The 16,229-nt window shown below is 48.6% G+C and overlaps 1 protein-coding gene across 4 annotated transcripts in view; it reads right to left on the reverse strand.

Moving 5' to 3' along the window:
• Window positions 1-16,229, reverse strand: part of DOCK1 (dedicator of cytokinesis 1) — a 493,249-nt gene that overhangs the window by 323,397 nt on the left and 153,623 nt on the right. For all 4 annotated transcript variants that reach the window (XM_048219065.2, XM_026494391.4, XM_026494390.4 and 1 more), the window contains one exon: window positions 979-1,049. In XM_048219065.2, the coding sequence (XP_048075022.1) occupies window positions 979-1,049 (71 nt within the window). The remainder of the gene's footprint in view (window positions 1-978; window positions 1,050-16,229) is intronic.

Raw genomic sequence — 16,229 nt, forward strand, 5'->3', positions numbered from 1 at the left:
CATGAGCAGAAAATAATGTGTCCGTGCAGGACACTAAATCCTCGGGCACATCAGAAACCTGATGATTCTGGAGGAGAGGACCCACCTGAAAGCCCCTCGCCCTTCACCTCCCAGGAATGAGCAACCAACAACGGACATAAAGAACGGGAGGGATGAGCATTTTTTATTCCATTTAACCACTCAGGGGACACATGGATCTTTACTAATATTTAGATGGGCTTTTTGGCTGCTAAAAACGGTGCCATCCCCTGCAGGTAGTTTATGGTGTCAAATGTTAAATCAAAAGCAGACAAGAGCTGTGCTTTAGATGTCTGGGGTTGAAAAGGCTGCACGTCCCAATGGCACTCAACAGTCTGGTAGAACACAGGGCATCTACACATCACACAAGCAGGACTGGGCTCAGCAGCCAAGGCCCGAAAAACAGATGCAGAAAGGAAGGATTAGGTCCCCAGCCTCACTCCTTGGTCTGAAAGACCAACAACCAGCTTCCTTGAGGTTTGCTGTAGTTTTGTTAATATTATCTTAGGTGACAACTCCTGATGGTTCTGCCTGACGGCTGGTCCAACAGTTAGGAGCACATGAAGAGCGGCTGCCCATACTGAGGGGCAGGGGAGGGGAGTGAGCAGTAAATCTCTGGTGTCAGATACTTTAGGTGCTGAAAAAATGAAAACCCAACCACCACATAGTGAAATTCAACCTTGAAAGAATACAAAGTGCCAAATTTGTATGATCTACCCACTGAGCTATAAGCAATCCTCTAAAGAAAATTCTGTGTTGATGGATGGTGTCTTTTTCATATGAAGTCCTAATTAGGGAAGTGTCATAGACACCACAACCAGCACGTGTTTGTTCTAGAATGATCCAGGGTACTGATGTCTGCCAACATAAGACTGAGCCTTGAGCTTCTCATAACCTCCCTGCACAGAAAGGAGGCAAAGTGAAGGACGTGGGAAGCCTGCCCCTTGGGTGCTTCCTTACCTGAGCTCTTTGGGATCGAACACCAATTTCACATCGTTGACAATAGTTGGCAAGTACTTCAACGCCGCCCCCTGCAAACCAAGAGCAAAGAATGCTGAGCCTAGTGCAGTCTGGCAAATTTTAATACAAATCTGTAATTACTACAGACATAGCGAGAAAGGAAAGATCACTTTCTAGATGAGACGATGAGATCACCAAACACAACAAAAATAGAGCAAAGAAAAAACCTCTGATCCACAAACAATGGTGATTTGTTACATGGTTATCTTGACACATAATAATTTAACAGAGGCCAACAGATTTTGCCTGCTGACCGAATGCCTATACTGCACTAAGCTTTTGTGTGATTTTCCTGTCTTAACCCTAACGAAGCCACAGCGGATGAAGATCTGTGTCCCTCAGAATAATCCCCTACCATTCAAATCACTGCAATTCCTTCACATTCAACATCTAAACTGATTGTCTTGGGTGCCTGGGTGGCTCAGTCGGTTAAATGTCTGCCTTGGGCTCAGGTCATGATCCCGGGGTCCTGGGTTCGAGGTCCACATCGGGCTCCCTGGTCAGTGGGGAGTCTGCTTCTCCCTCTCCCTCTCCCTCTGCCTGCCACTACCCGTGCTTGTGCTCTCTCCCTCTCTCTGTGTGTCAAATAAATAAATAAAATCTTTAAAAAATAAAAATAAAAAATAAAATGATTGTGTTTGTTCCACTCCAAAACTGTTTTCTGTCCATCCGTGCATCCCTTAATTAGGAATCCGTTTTGCTTCAGTAAACTTATCTCTTATATTCATATTCTGTATCTTCCAGAAAATCCACGATCTGAAAAAATAAGAGTGATGGTAATCATGACAGGTCCTACTACCTGCTATGTGCCGTGCTAGGACCCTTGTATATTGTATCTTTCATTCCAACAGACCTCTGACAGGGAGCTGACTGTTGGACAGCAAGGGAACTGCCAGCAGACATAATTACTCTGCCCCTGATCACACCGTGAGAACTGAACAGAGACAGAATCAAAACCCAGTTCAGTGGGCAGCCTGAGCCCCAGCCCCCTCAGCTGAGCCCTGATGGGGAAAGTTTGTGGATTTTCAGTGTTCTGACCATGGTGGGCCCCCCTATAGCTGTGACTCTATGTAACTCCTTGTACCAGGCTGGGGTACACCTCCCAGAATGAAATAGGGAAATAATGCTCATGCCAAGGACATCCTAAGGTTGCATTAAAGTTCAAAATTAAGCTGAAAGGAGAACAGGATAACACTTTGAACACTGGAAAATACTACACTTACTGCATAAACAATTGTTAGCATTATTTTCTGAAAGCACAAAGGTAGTGTTTAAAAAAAAAAAATCAAAATGGAGTCACTTGTGCTAAACTCCATATCAGCAAACCAAGGCTTCCTACCTAAACAAACTGCAGTTTCAGCCTTTCCCAGGAATATAAGATTAAACTACTCGATCTGGAGGGGTGCCAGGGTGGCTCAGGCAGTTAAGTGTCTGCCTTTGGCTCAGGTCAGGATCCTGCGGTCCTGAGATCCAGCCCTGTGTCCTGCTCCCTGCTCAGCAGGGAATCTGCTTCTCCCTCTCCCTCTGCTGCTACCCCTGCTGTGCTCTTTCACTCTCTCTCTTTCTCTGACAAATAAATAAATAAAATCTTAAAACACACACACACACACACACAACTACTCAATCTGGAACTTCCTGGTCAGCACTACTGAGGTAATCCACCTGACAGCTTCCATCCCTCAAAGAAAGAAGAGGTAGCCTACTCTTTCCTTGTCCCTGTCCCCTTCTGCCTATAAAAGTCTCATTTTGTCCAGTTCTTCAGAGCTCCTTTCTACTTGCTCAATGGGATGCTGTCCAATTCACAAATCATTGAATGAGACCAATTAGATCTTCAAATGTACTCAGTTGAATTTTGTTTTTTGACAGCAAAAGCCCACGTTAATATAATTCCCTGAATATGTATGGTCAACCGATTTGCAGCAAAGCAACACAGGCCCCTCCCCCTCCCCACCAAATGAAACTGGTTCCATACCTGACACCCTACACGAAAATTAACTTTTAAGTGGATCATAAATCTTAAACATAAAACTTAAAACTGCACAAGTTCTAGAAGACATCTGTGATGGGCTAAGCAATGATTTCTTAGATAGGACACCACAAGCACAATTTGTAAAAGAAAAAAAAATCAATAAATTGCAGTTCATCAAAATAAAAACTTCTGCTCTTTAAAACACACTGCTAAGATAATAGAAGATGAGTCACACACTAGGAGAAAGTAATTGCAAATCACATATCTGATAAAGATTTGTATCCAGCATATCCAAAGAACACTTAAAACTCAATAATGAGAAAATAGTACCCCCCCATAGGCCAAAGATTTGAAAACTTTGCCAAAGAAGATATATGGATGGCAAATAAGCACTTGAAAAGAGACTCGGCATCATTATTCACCAGGGAAATGCAAATGAGAACCACAGTGAAATATCACTAACACCTATTAGAATTGCAAAAAAAAAAAAAAAAAAAAGACCTGACCATATCAAGTGCTGTTGCGTGGGCTGCGGGGCTGAATGCAAAACAAGGTCGGCAACTGCAGAAAACACAAGGCAGTTTCTCTCGAAGGCAGACATGTACTCCCCACACAGTCCGGCAACGGTACTCCTGAGTCTTGACCCGATGAAACACAAACCTAACGCTCACACGAAACCCTGCATGTCAATGTTTACAGTAGCTTTGTAATCATCAAAAACTGGAAACTACTCAAAAGTCCCTCAAGAGGTGAGTCCGTACAATGCAACACCACAGGGTAATAAAAACAAATCAAGGTTCTGTTGCACACCACCTGGGTGAATCTCAAAGGTGCTCTGAGGAGTGAAACAAGACAAACTCAAAAGGCTGCGCACCATGTGACTGCATCTTTAAAACACTCTGGAAAAGGCACACCTACAGGGTGGAGGTGGGGGTGAAGGGCTTGTCTACACTGGGGGAAGACTTGTCTACACTGGGGGAAGGAGGAATGCAGGGGTTGATGGCACTCTACTGCATGACTGTATGAAACCATACCTTAATTTTCAAAATGAATAAAACTATGTATTACCTGGGTAGCCACGCATGGAAAAGGCCTGAGAGAATGTTCCTGAATCTCAACCCTGGTGCCCAAGAGTAAGTGGTCAATTCCAGTTACTTCAAACGAGTTCAAGTTTCCTAATTTGTAGCTTGGGAATATTCTGTCCGTGCCTGAGGCTCTTCTATCTAGACGGTCCACTCAATGGACACAATACCCCCTCAGGAGAACATGAGAAAGGTCTGCTATCCCCTTTCACAGATGACACGTAGAGGCACACAGGGAAGTCATGTGTCCAAATTCATACTGCCGGGATCTGGAGCGAGGCTGAGGACGTCCACAGTGAGCTTGAAGCCTGCCCACGACACATCACCGTGTACCTCTGTGCTGCACGGTCTTGACGATCACCGAGGCTTGTTTTCTAGGTGTTGACCCTGTCCTTCAACGCCAGCCAGATCAAGGGATCCCAAGTCCCTCCTCCGAGATCCAACTTTGAAATGTATCAAGTTACTGCAGGTTACCCCCACTTCACAAGGACGAAGCAGACAGCGGCAAACAGGGCAGGCCTTTATGACCCCCTTCCACTTGCTGCCCTGGGGCGGCCAGGAACCGCATTAACCAGGCCAACTGAGCCCAGGCAGACTGAGCTCCAGAGCAGGGCCAGGGCTCCCTAGGACTTCCGCCCAACCAGAGGTCACAGCGACGCCCACAAAAAGGGGTGTGAGCCCCTGTGACCCCAAAATGCTGTCCAACACAGAACTCTGCCTAACAGACGAGATCCTATAGCCAGTGCGTCTTAGGGTACGTGGGGTTCAGAGAGAACAGAGACAACCACACACCTGCCATCAACCCGGATTAAGTGACCAAGGACAGAACAGAGGGAACGAAGAGAACGGGACTAGCAGGGACAGGCAGGCTGCCACCTCTTGTACCTGGTGTCCGTCCCTGCTCACGCTCCACCTTCTTCATGGTTCTCCTCAAGCCTGGGATCCTCCCCACCCATCTTATCTCCTGACTTCTGAAAAAAGCAAAATCCACCAGGACAAAGAGTGGAGCCGCCAGGAGTACCCACCCCTCTGCGCACGGCCCAGGCTGAGAGAGGGAGTGTCCAGCTCCAATGGAATGAACCCTGCCGCTGGGCTCTGCGAGGACTCCCCACCCTCTGTCACCCCTCCTCCCCCCAGGTGACTCAGTCCTCACCCCAGCTGGCCCCTTCCCTCCGCAGGTGAGGCCATGACTCTTGTGAGAAATGCCCCTGGAGCCCCAGGCCCCTCCCTCCCGTCCTGCACCGGCAGTGCCCGGGTTGTGGGCTCATGCGGCGACCACTGCCCTGCAAACCCCACCTCTACCTCTGTAGCTCCGCGTCAGCCCCACCTCATCTCCATTCCCGCCAAGGCCACCAGCCTCTTCCTAGGTGACCCTTCCCATGACCCTGCAGCGACCCCTCACCTGCCTGGCCTTCCTCCACATTCACTCCTCCCCAGCTTTCTGTGCCCACCACGCCTTGAAGGTGGGTGTGTCCTTGGAGTCCCATTCTAGTCTTCTCTCCTTCCTCCACATACCCGAGGGACCCCACCTTCCACCAAGCTACGGACCCCCTGGTGCCCACTGCCCAGGCTCACCTTCCTCTCACACGTCACACCCACACATAACGGTCCCTGCGCTCCCGTGCCTGGCTGTCCCACAGACGCCGCAGACCCCACCTGCCACAGGCCAGCCCGCCACCTCACCTTCCCGGGACACCTCAGCTCAGGGCGCCACGCGGCTGAGTCCCCAGGTCACAGTCTAGCCGGGATGCTCCCCGCTTCTTCACCGCCGCTCCGGACCGATCACAAAGCACAGTAGAGCCTCACCATGACGTGCCCATGGTTCCACCACCTTCTCTATTCCTACAGTTTCTACACCTGGTCCAGGCCCTTCTGTCTGAAGCTCCTGCCGCAGCCTCCCGACTGACCTCCCGCCTCACCTCCCGCCTCCATGTGCACCCCTCCAGCTCGTGCCCCAGGCTGCAGCTGGAGTAGCTTTCCTGAGAGAAGATGCACATCTCGCACAGATAGTTTGATGGCATCACCCAACTCCTGGGGTACCAGCCCAACTAGCGAGCAGCCCCAGACGCTCTGGCCCCTCCTCCCCAGCGTCTCTGCTCAGCGGTCTCTACCTCCACCTGCAGGACCCCCTCCAACCAGTGGAGCCTCTCCAGCCAGCAGGCCAGTGCACGAATGTTCCCTCTTCCTAGGCCACTGCTTCTGTGCCCACTACTCCAGCTGCTGCCCCAAAACACTCAGAGTTAACACCTGACTACTCCTCAGTCCTTAGCTCAGACATCATTTTCTCCAAGACACATGGATTCCAGGTTGGGCATCCAGAGAGACCCTTACTCTGGCCTGGAAGGGAAGGTTGGTGTATCTGGGTCCCCCAGAGCAGAGCCCCTGAGGTATGGTGGGGCTATTCCTCCTCTCTGGGTTCCCTCAAGCCCTGCCGAGGCTGGTAGACACAGCAGACACTCTGTGACATCCAGACTGACAGAGCTCTATCTAAAATCACCTCTTAATTCTCAAGACACACTCCACCTGTTTGCTTTGGGCCCACAGAAATCCCCGTCCTCGGCCAAGAGAAATGACTCTAGGCCCTCCAGTCTGATGAGCCAGCCAGAAGAGGCAGGGACTCTGACATCCACGCCACCACGGGCTCTAACTTTCCCGACCGAATAACTAGCTCTGCCCGTTTCTAATATTGGTTATTTGTCAAGAACCTCAAGTGTTTTGGTTTCTGCTCATGCCTGCAGCAAAAGGCTTCATTTCCTCTGTGGAGTTAGGCAGCTTCACGAAATTCAGGTCTCTCTCAAGAAGGAGCAGCTGCTTCAAGAGCTTCCCACGGTGTAGGGCAGAGTGGGGGCTCCTGCACGGGCCAGAGACAGTGCTGGGTGGAATCTCATCAGCAGAAAGACCCCTCCAGAACAGAAAGTCACGGATACAAGAGAACCCACGCTGGCACGATGCACGGGACGCAGCACTGTACCTGGGACACGGACACAGGTCCCAGAGCCAAGCTGTCTGCACTCAAAGCTTGCCTCCAGCCCTCGCTATGTGAACCTAGGAAGATGGCACGGCCTGTCAGGGGTTCTCATCGGTAAAACGTGCCGGTTGCTAGCGCCAGCAGCCAGAGACTATTGGCAGGATGGAATGACGCTGCGTGCACGATACGCAACTCATGTTCTCCCAAACACATAGAGGGCATCAACAGATGGTGGCCACTGCTGCCACCCGTGGTGGGGCGGGAGAGCACGGGATGTGTGCAGCGCTGCCATGGAAAGTCTCCCGAACACGCACAACTCTCACACGTGATTCCACTTTCGGTGGAAACTTTCATTTAGAGAGTCCTATACAAAGTGGTAAATACAGAGTAGAGTATTCCGCCATATCACAGAATTCAGAATCATAGGCATGGCAGGCGTTTGAGATTTTTTTTTTCTTTTCTTGTCCTATTTTTATTATTGTTTTAAATTGGTTTGTTATTTAAACAAAAACTTGCGCAGAATATGCGGGGGCCAGCATGCCAGCAGTCCTCTGCGACAGCGCCTTGGCTGGGCTCCATGCACCCGGGTGACAATCACTCACCAGTTCACTGAGGTGTGGCCTGGGGGATGGGAGTGGGACGGGCACAAGGCCTGCAGGATGCATCAAGACAGAGAGCTGAGGGGCGCCTGGGTGGCTCAGTCGATTGAGCATCTGACTCTTGATTTCAGCTCAGGTCGTGATCTCAGGGTCTTGAGACCGAGCCCCACCCACGTCGGGTTCTGTGCTCAGCACTGTGTCCACTTGAGATTCTCTCCTCCTCTCCCTCTGCCTCTCTCCCCACTCGTGCATGCACTCTCTCTAAATAAACTGCCGCATAACCCATGAGAGCACCCCCTTTCGGACACGGCCTAGCCAGAAAGAGAACAGCACAATATAGGAACTCAGATGACTTCACTGTGTTTAGCTTTGTTTATTCATCTCCTGTTTTTTAAGACATAACTGTACTTAGCAAATCGATATTTGCTTTCTATGAAAGTTATTTCTTCAGGTTTGACTTTAAACCTAAGCAAATTAATGTAATGGCATTTTAAGTCCTAGCTTGCTTTTCTCTTTGAACTTGGCAAAGCTTTCATCTGCCCACCTGAGGATGGGCCAGTCCAATTCTAAATGCACTTGGGCCTCCGGGCAACGGACACATGTGCACTGGTATGTTGGGGACACACGCCTGAGTCCCCTGCACACGCCAGCACACGAAGCTTTAGGTGAAACAGAAATCACCCTCAAATACAACAGGGCTCCCCACCACTGAGCACTGATTGAAGGCCAGTGAGCGGCGGAAAGATACCAGAAACAAAATTAGAAAGAACCACAGCCGGTGATAAAGCTATTTCTATTTCTATTAAAAGACAGGAGAGTTGCTGAGGGCCCCTCCTAAAAGTGAGTCCATTGCCTAAAATTCCAGCAATCGAGAACTCATGACATCCAGTGATCGCAGCTCTGGGGGAGGGGAGGGGAGAGTAAGGTCAGACCCAAATCAAACAGTTTTAGAGGAAAAGAAATTAAATTAAATAGAAAGGATTATGAAGTGGCAGAAAATGCTAAAAGTTTTCTAACCGCTAAAATAGTTTAGGTTAAAGAAATTAAATAAATCGCATACTCCCCTCTAAGCAAATGTAATCATCATGCAGCTCATGCGAATGCCGACTTAATCCAAGCCGTAAAACAAAACAGAAAATGCACCTTCCACCCAGTATCAGTATTAATGTTGTAAGTGTCTCTCTGGCTAAAACTGTTACTACTGATGATGATTAATAGACACTATTTTAGGGTAAAGTTCAGGCTACATTATTCAGTATAATTATTTTAATTAAATCCATTAGCATATCTTTATATAAGATTACAAGAGCTATCGGTGATACAAAATAAGTTTTCCTTGAATAATGTATGAAGCAATTATTAATTTACATATTTCTCAAGAAAACGCATATTAAAATGATTCCATTTGGAGGTTTTGAGCTCAAATATACATGGCCCACAAATTCTCTCTTCAGACTTAAAGGAGTTCCATCTTTGGAAGATTTGGGGCATAGTCAAACAGCCTCCGAAGAACCAGGGCATTCTGATACAGGAAAGGGGAGCCAGACCAGTTCGGCCAACAGAAGCCCCTAGATCTGAGCTTGTGCCTTTCGGGGGGAATGGAAGAAATAGGGCAGATGGCTGGACAGAAACACAGAGCACTTTGGAGAGAGTCACCCTGCCATACGTGCTACAGGAATCCAGACAACAAAATAGATGACAGTGACTACTTCTACTCCTCATACCCTATTATTAAAAAAGACTACCTACATACAATGTGTCTCAAATCTAAAAATAACTCTTCTTTTTTATAATCAAACTTCCTCTAAGCAGACACTGGTCTTTAAAATAGCATTCCCCATCTCTACCGCCAACACTGCTTCATTCAATCCCAACTGACAACTTAGCAGTTGAAAGAAATCATTCCTAGGAGTAGTTTCATTTTTAAGTATCACAAAATCCAAACCAAAAAAATAATGAAAGAAGTACACATTTACTAAGATTCTTCAATAAATCCAATATAAGCTCCTACACTTAAAAATCCATGTGATGGCCAACAAATATTACGGAAGATCCACGTTATGGCCAAGAAATATATGGGAAAATGCACTATTCGTTAATGCAATTCAAAACCACAATCAACTATCACCTTATATCCATGAAGATAGCTGCTAGGAAAGAAGGAAGGAAGGGGTGTTGGCAAAGACCTGAAGAAACTGGAATTCTCGTACACTGTGCGTGGGAATGGAAACTGGTACAGCCACCAAGGAAAACAATATGGAGGTTCAGCACAAATTAAAAATAGAATTATCACATGATCCAGCAATCCCACGTCTGGCAATATGCCCAAAAGCAATGGAAGCAGGATCCTGAAGAGTGATGTGCACACCCATGTTCATCGTAGCACTATTCACAATAGCCGAGAGGTAAGAGCAACCCCATGTCCATCAGTGAATTAATAAAGAAATAAAAGGCTGTATATACATCCAATAGGATGTAATTCAGCCTTAAGAAAGAAAGAAATCCTGACATATGCTGCAGCATAGATGAACCCTGAGGACATTATGCTGAGTGAAATAAGCCAGTCACAAAGAGGCACATTCCGCATGATTCCACTTATCCAAGACATCTGAAGTAGTCACATTCTGAGAGACACGAAGCAGAATGATGGCTGCCAGCGGCTTGGGGCTTCGGGGGATGGGATGCCGCTGTCGAATGGGGACGGAGATATAGTTCTGCAGGATGAAAAAGCTCCAGAGATGTCCCACAGCAATATGAATGTGGTTAACACTACGGAACTGTAGCAACCGCTTAGGGAGTGTTACAGTATGTGGCTTTTACTACAATCAAAAACAACCAGGTACACGAAACAACAATTCGTCATGCCTTCCTTGGAGAATACCAACTAGGGGGCAAGGGTCTCACCTGGGCACAAGTGCTTTTAGCACAGCTGAACCACTAGCTCCTGCCCATTAAATGTCAGAAATTACACTCCTGTCTGTGCGCGTGCGTGCACACACACACACACACACACACACACAGTCACTGTCTCAAACAACTGATGCCCAGACATTCCCAAACAGCCCCTGGCTGAGAACCACTAGGTTCGATTTCCCAGCCATGCAGCTGTGTCACAAACAGGTCCCCAGCAGTCAGAAGCCTTCAGCCCATGAGTCAGCCTGGCCTGACCTGGGCCATGGGGTCTACTCTGGCCGCAAGGAGCGACACCAACCAACAACGATGAGTCTCTATGTGTCCCTGTATGAAAACAGGGGGGAGCCCCCTGCTCTGCTCTGGGCTACCTCCTCTTTCAGTGGTAAGGCACACGACTGCAATGAGGACCGAAGGCCTGCACCTGTTTCATCCCTTGTTCCCCAGTGCTGGGGACACAGGACACCAGAGAGAGTCTGGTGAAGCAGGGAATGAATTACAGGACAATAAAGGCCAGGGTGGAGCCGCCATGACTCGAGGCAGGAGGACAGAGCGTAGGCACGCGCAGAGGTGGGGCGAGGCAGCAGGAGCCTGTAGCAAAAAGTGCAAGCGAGAGAATGAGAAAGGGACACGTTAACTAACCACGACACACGCAAGGATAAACCCTCTTCTTTGGAGCCACTGTGCTCTCCTTAACCTCCGAAAATCCATTTGCCAGAAATTAAGTCATGCTAAAAAGGGGTATTAACCGTAATCTAGGCAAGAACAAATCTGAATTAAATTACTGAACTTTTATTTTGTCATATTTTACCTGCACAGCCGTGTAGCGAAGGAGGAGACGGGGAGAAGGGGAGCGAGCCTTTGAACAGGCCTCCACAGCTCCAAATTGGTGGAAATTGGTTACCGGTCTAGACATCTTCCAACAGCAAAGTGTAACTTACAAATAATGGTGATTTTCTAAAAAATCACTTAAAATTCAGAAGTCGACATACATGAAAACGGTCCAGTTCGGAAGCATCTTAAGGGCCCGAACTGCAGCGAAGCACTTTTGAAAACAGCAACTAGAGAATGCAACACCTCACACTCCTGTTTTCCTCATGGTCTGAACAATCTCACCATCAGAGTCTTCGAGGACCAGCACTGGGTGGGAGAAGGGCCCCTGCAGGGAATGGAAGGGCGAAGATGCGGGGGGGGGGGGGGGAGCACAAGCAGGCCACCCCCCGCTGCTTCCCACTGCCCCCTTGCTCAGCCCACACCAGCCCAACCCTGACGCAAAGCACTGGAGATGATGGTCAAGGGGGAAGACATCAGCAGGCAGAGGCAGCGGAACAGGGTGAAGAAGGGCCCTCTGGGGAGAGAAGCAGCAAAAGCAAAGGGGGGCCCAGCCCTTCCCCTCCTACCCCAACCCCAAGCCATGCGCACAGCAGCTGCCCAGCATCCCACACACAAACCCACCCATAGTGGGTGGAACTGTGTTTTCCCCCAAAATGTGTTCAAGTCCTAACCCCAGGTACCCCTGAATACGAACTTAATTGGAAAGAGGGTCTTTGCAGATGACAGAAGAGGTCATACTAGGTGAGGGCGGGCCATGAATCCAATGCCGGTGGCTTTATAAAAGGAGGGGGATCGGGAGACAGGGTACAGAGGCACGCCCGTGTGAGGCAGAGGCAGGGTGCAAGCCGGGGACGCCGCACGTCGCCAGCGGCCATCAGAAGCTGGAAGAGATGGGGCGCCTGGGTGGCACAGCGGTTGAGCGTCTGCCTTCGGCTCAGGGCGTGATCCCGGCGTTATGGGATCGAGCCCCACATCAGGCTCTTCTGCTATGAGCCTGCTTCTTCCTCTCCCACTCCCCCTGCTTGTGTTCCCTCTCTCGCTGGCTGTCTCTATCTCTGTCGAATAAATAAATAAAACCTTTAAAAAAAAAAAAAAAAAAGAAGCTGGAAGAGATGGAAAGGACCCTCCCCTGGAGCCTTCAGAGAGGGCACGGCCCTACCTGCACCACCAAAACGGACAGAGAACAAATTCCTGGTGTGTGAGGCCATCAAGGTTGTGCTCACTCCTTATACAGCAGCCCTGGGAAACCAGTGCACCGCCCTGTCCCAGGACCGAAAGGCAAGGAAGGATTCTCCCACTACCTCCAGTGACAGATGACGTTCTGCTTTTATTTTCAATCTCTTTCCAACCAATAGCTTTATAAATACAATAAAAATAGTGTCTAATAAGCTAAAATGCCATTTGGATGACATAGCAGTGACAAATTATTATGTAAATCATTAAGCCTTTACTGTTGATGCTGGCCTTGGTCTCACTAGGGAGAAGTCAAGCATCCTTCCAGAGGCCAGGACCAGAGACCATCTACTTGGAGTGGCACAAGGAGCAGCATGTCCTGAGCCCACAGCTGAGACACATGGAGGAGGCCCGTGGGGGTAGCAATATACCTTCCCTGATCAGGGAGGACAGAACCAGAATTATGACTCCATCCTTCCAGGGTAAATCCCGACACCTCTTTCCCCACCCAGTGCCTGTTCCCCCCACCCTCTGCACCAACAACACCGCTGTGGTCACTGTAGTATTCACAGTCTGGCCAGCCCTGCCCAAGAGAACTGCCCGCACCCATGGCAACATTCCACAGCTGTCCCTTATGGGGTTGAACCTGTGACATGGAAGCATCTTCAGGGTAGCTAAGAAGACTCAGACTCTGTCCTCAAGGAAATGATTGAGCACCGACTGTATGCCGGACCCCTCCCTGCAGTGTCCTAGTTAATTCTCACAGCACGTGTCCTCTGGCAGAAACTGAGAAATCATTGCCAATGAACTCGAGCGTCAGGGACCCACTCTGGGGTAAAATGAGCAGACAGAGGAGTGTTACTATGGTGTATCTTCTAGACCTGCTTTACCCTCCTTAGATTGAAGTCCTTTCCAATTAAATAAAGCCAACTTTCTACTCCTCTGTCCCCCTAGCCATATTTCATGTACTCAACAGACACAGTCCATACAATGGAATAGGATTCCCCATAATACAGAAAGAAGTACTGAGACATGCTACAACACGGATGAACCTTGAAAACGTGCTGAGAAGCCAGACACAAAGGTCACGTATTTTATGCCGTCGCATATATGACATATCAAGACAGGCAAACTCACAGGAACAGAAAACAGATGAATGATACCAGAGGCCATAGGAGGGAGTTCTGGGCAGTGACTAATGGGAACAGGGCCTCCTTTCGGGATGACAAAAATGTTTTTGAACCAGAGAATGGTGACGGTTGCACAATAATGTGAATGTTAACTAAATGGTTGCTTTAAAATGGTTGAGACGGTGAATTTTATGTATGTATATGTCACCACAAAAGTTTAATTAATTTAAAAAATAATGGCCTGCTCTCAACTACAAAAGGGCACTTTTCATTAAAATAATCATAGGACTGCTCTTAGCAACTCAGAATCACTGTCATTCACGCTGTAACACGTGTGACTGACCCACACGATGGTTTCTAGCAGTGACAGCCCAACACCTTGGAAACAGCATGGTGCCTCCAGCTATTTCTAAAATGAGGCATGAAATTAGTCATCATAATAATGATCCCAATGTCACTGGTTCACTGGGACATCTACGCCTCGCCTGAAGCAAACCACTATCAATGCCAGCGTTTTAATTAAGCAAAATGTAATACCATCTACCACAGCAGAAATCCAAGGAAACCAAAAAAAGAGCTACCCCAGTGTCCCCAATACCCATCATTATCCCAAATGTCACCCCTAAAGCCTTTCATACGGTTCTACAGCTGTATTTCTCATTGGAGCCTCAGAAGTTACTATACAGGTCAGAGGATTTAAAACAGGAACATCCAAATTCGTAACTTTTTGAAAAATGTACTCAGAGACATAGAATGGGTAATTTTTATAAATGTTGCCAAAATAAAGAAAAGCCTTTGGTTAAGGTAATTAAAAATACTTCCGTGGGTCAGGCTCTTCTCCATCAAAGGAAAAGCGGGTCAGGAAAACTAATTATCAGGGAGCCTAGACACCAGCACCCAGCAACATCTGTCACACCCACATCCCGAGGTGCCCCCTGACGCCACAGATCCCACGCCTGCAAAGGCCGAAGCCAGCCTGGGGTCAAGACTCCTGGGCAGCTGCTCCTGAGTGGGGTTTTCTATCCCATTGTCCTAGATGCCAGAGTCTGAATCCTCTGTTATCCTATGGTCCCCCAAAGGAGGATGCAGGAAGGCACAGGGGAGGCTGACAGAGCAGAAGAATGGAAAGAAACACAGGGAGGCACAGAGGACATGGGAGCAAAGGATGAGGCAGAGGGGCAAGGATGGGAAAGGGGCCCCAGGGAGAGGCTCCAAATACACGGGGAATAGGTGCCAGGGGAGAAGCCACAGAGACTGGCACAGGTGACCTGAGACAGCAAAAAAAAATGACAGCAGGGCTGAGTCACCAGGGAGGCCAAGGACTAGGGGCTTCATCAGGGTCTGCGAAGCCCCCTTAACTGGGCAGTGGCCAAATCAGGTGGTGAGAAGAGGTAAAGCCTTCTGGAAGTCAAACCCAACTTTAGGCAACTCATTTGGTTTTGTTGTTACAGTGGCAGGAGTCTCCTGGGGATGCCCCAACACCCATAGACCAGGCAGCTTCTTGAAGTCCAAGGTCAAGGTGGCGGCGGTTTGCTTCCTTCTGGGTCTTCCCCTCTTGGCTTGTAGATGGCCTCCTTCTCCCTGGAGCCTCACATGGTCTCTCCTCTGTCCTAATCTCCTCTTCTTACAAGGACACCAGTCAGACTAGATCAGTGCTCTCTCTAATGACCTCACATAACCTTAATTACCTCTCCAAAGGCCTTCTCTCCAAATACAATCACACTCTGGGGCATTCAGATTAGGGCAACATATGAACCTGGGGGATGCAATTCAACCCCTAACACAGCTGTTCCCTCTTCTCCCTCCTTTTATGCAAATGCATTTATTTATAAAGAAGATGTTTTTCTTCTACTTGATGGTATTTTCATTGTTATAAATTATTGCAACATAGATCACAAAAAAGGGGTCCTTTGAAAAAAAAGTAACCAAAAGTCGGGCAAGTTCAAAATCTGCCAACAAAACTTCTTTCAAAAGTTCCTTCTCCAAGCAACCCCACGCTCAGCCACAGAGAACACGGGCTCCCATCAGGACATCACACAGACACCCTACCAACCTGACCACCAGCAGTGGCTCGTCCGCACGACGCAGGGAATCAGCACTGGGGGGCTGAAACCCACGGCTATGAGACATTAGACTCAGACAGAGACCCTGCTCGTGTTCAGGACTGTAGCCGCCACACCACGCCCAGCAACCGGCAGGCAAGGAAGGTCAACAAACATTTGTAGAATTAATCGTAAAAGACGATCATTTTGGGTGTTTTGTTCAGGTCTTGGTGGCTGCCGCAGAAGGACAGAATGAAGCCCAGAGCATGCGGACAGCAAGCTAAAATTCAAGAGAGCTAAGGGTTTCCATCTACAAGCACTCAGATCTGTGGGCCAAATGGCTCTTGTTCTGCGGAGGCATACAGAGCAGTCCCACCACGGAAGAGGCCGCCCCGCAGATAAGGAAATGCGTGTGCAGGGAAGCCGGCCCCTGTGCATACCCACCCTCAGCCCACTGTGTTCCCCTCACAGGCTTCCATTCCGC

This window comes from Ursus arctos, unplaced genomic scaffold, assembly GCF_023065955.2.
Source record: "Ursus arctos isolate Adak ecotype North America unplaced genomic scaffold, UrsArc2.0 scaffold_7, whole genome shotgun sequence".
Taxonomy (NCBI): domain Eukaryota; kingdom Metazoa; phylum Chordata; class Mammalia; order Carnivora; family Ursidae; genus Ursus; species Ursus arctos.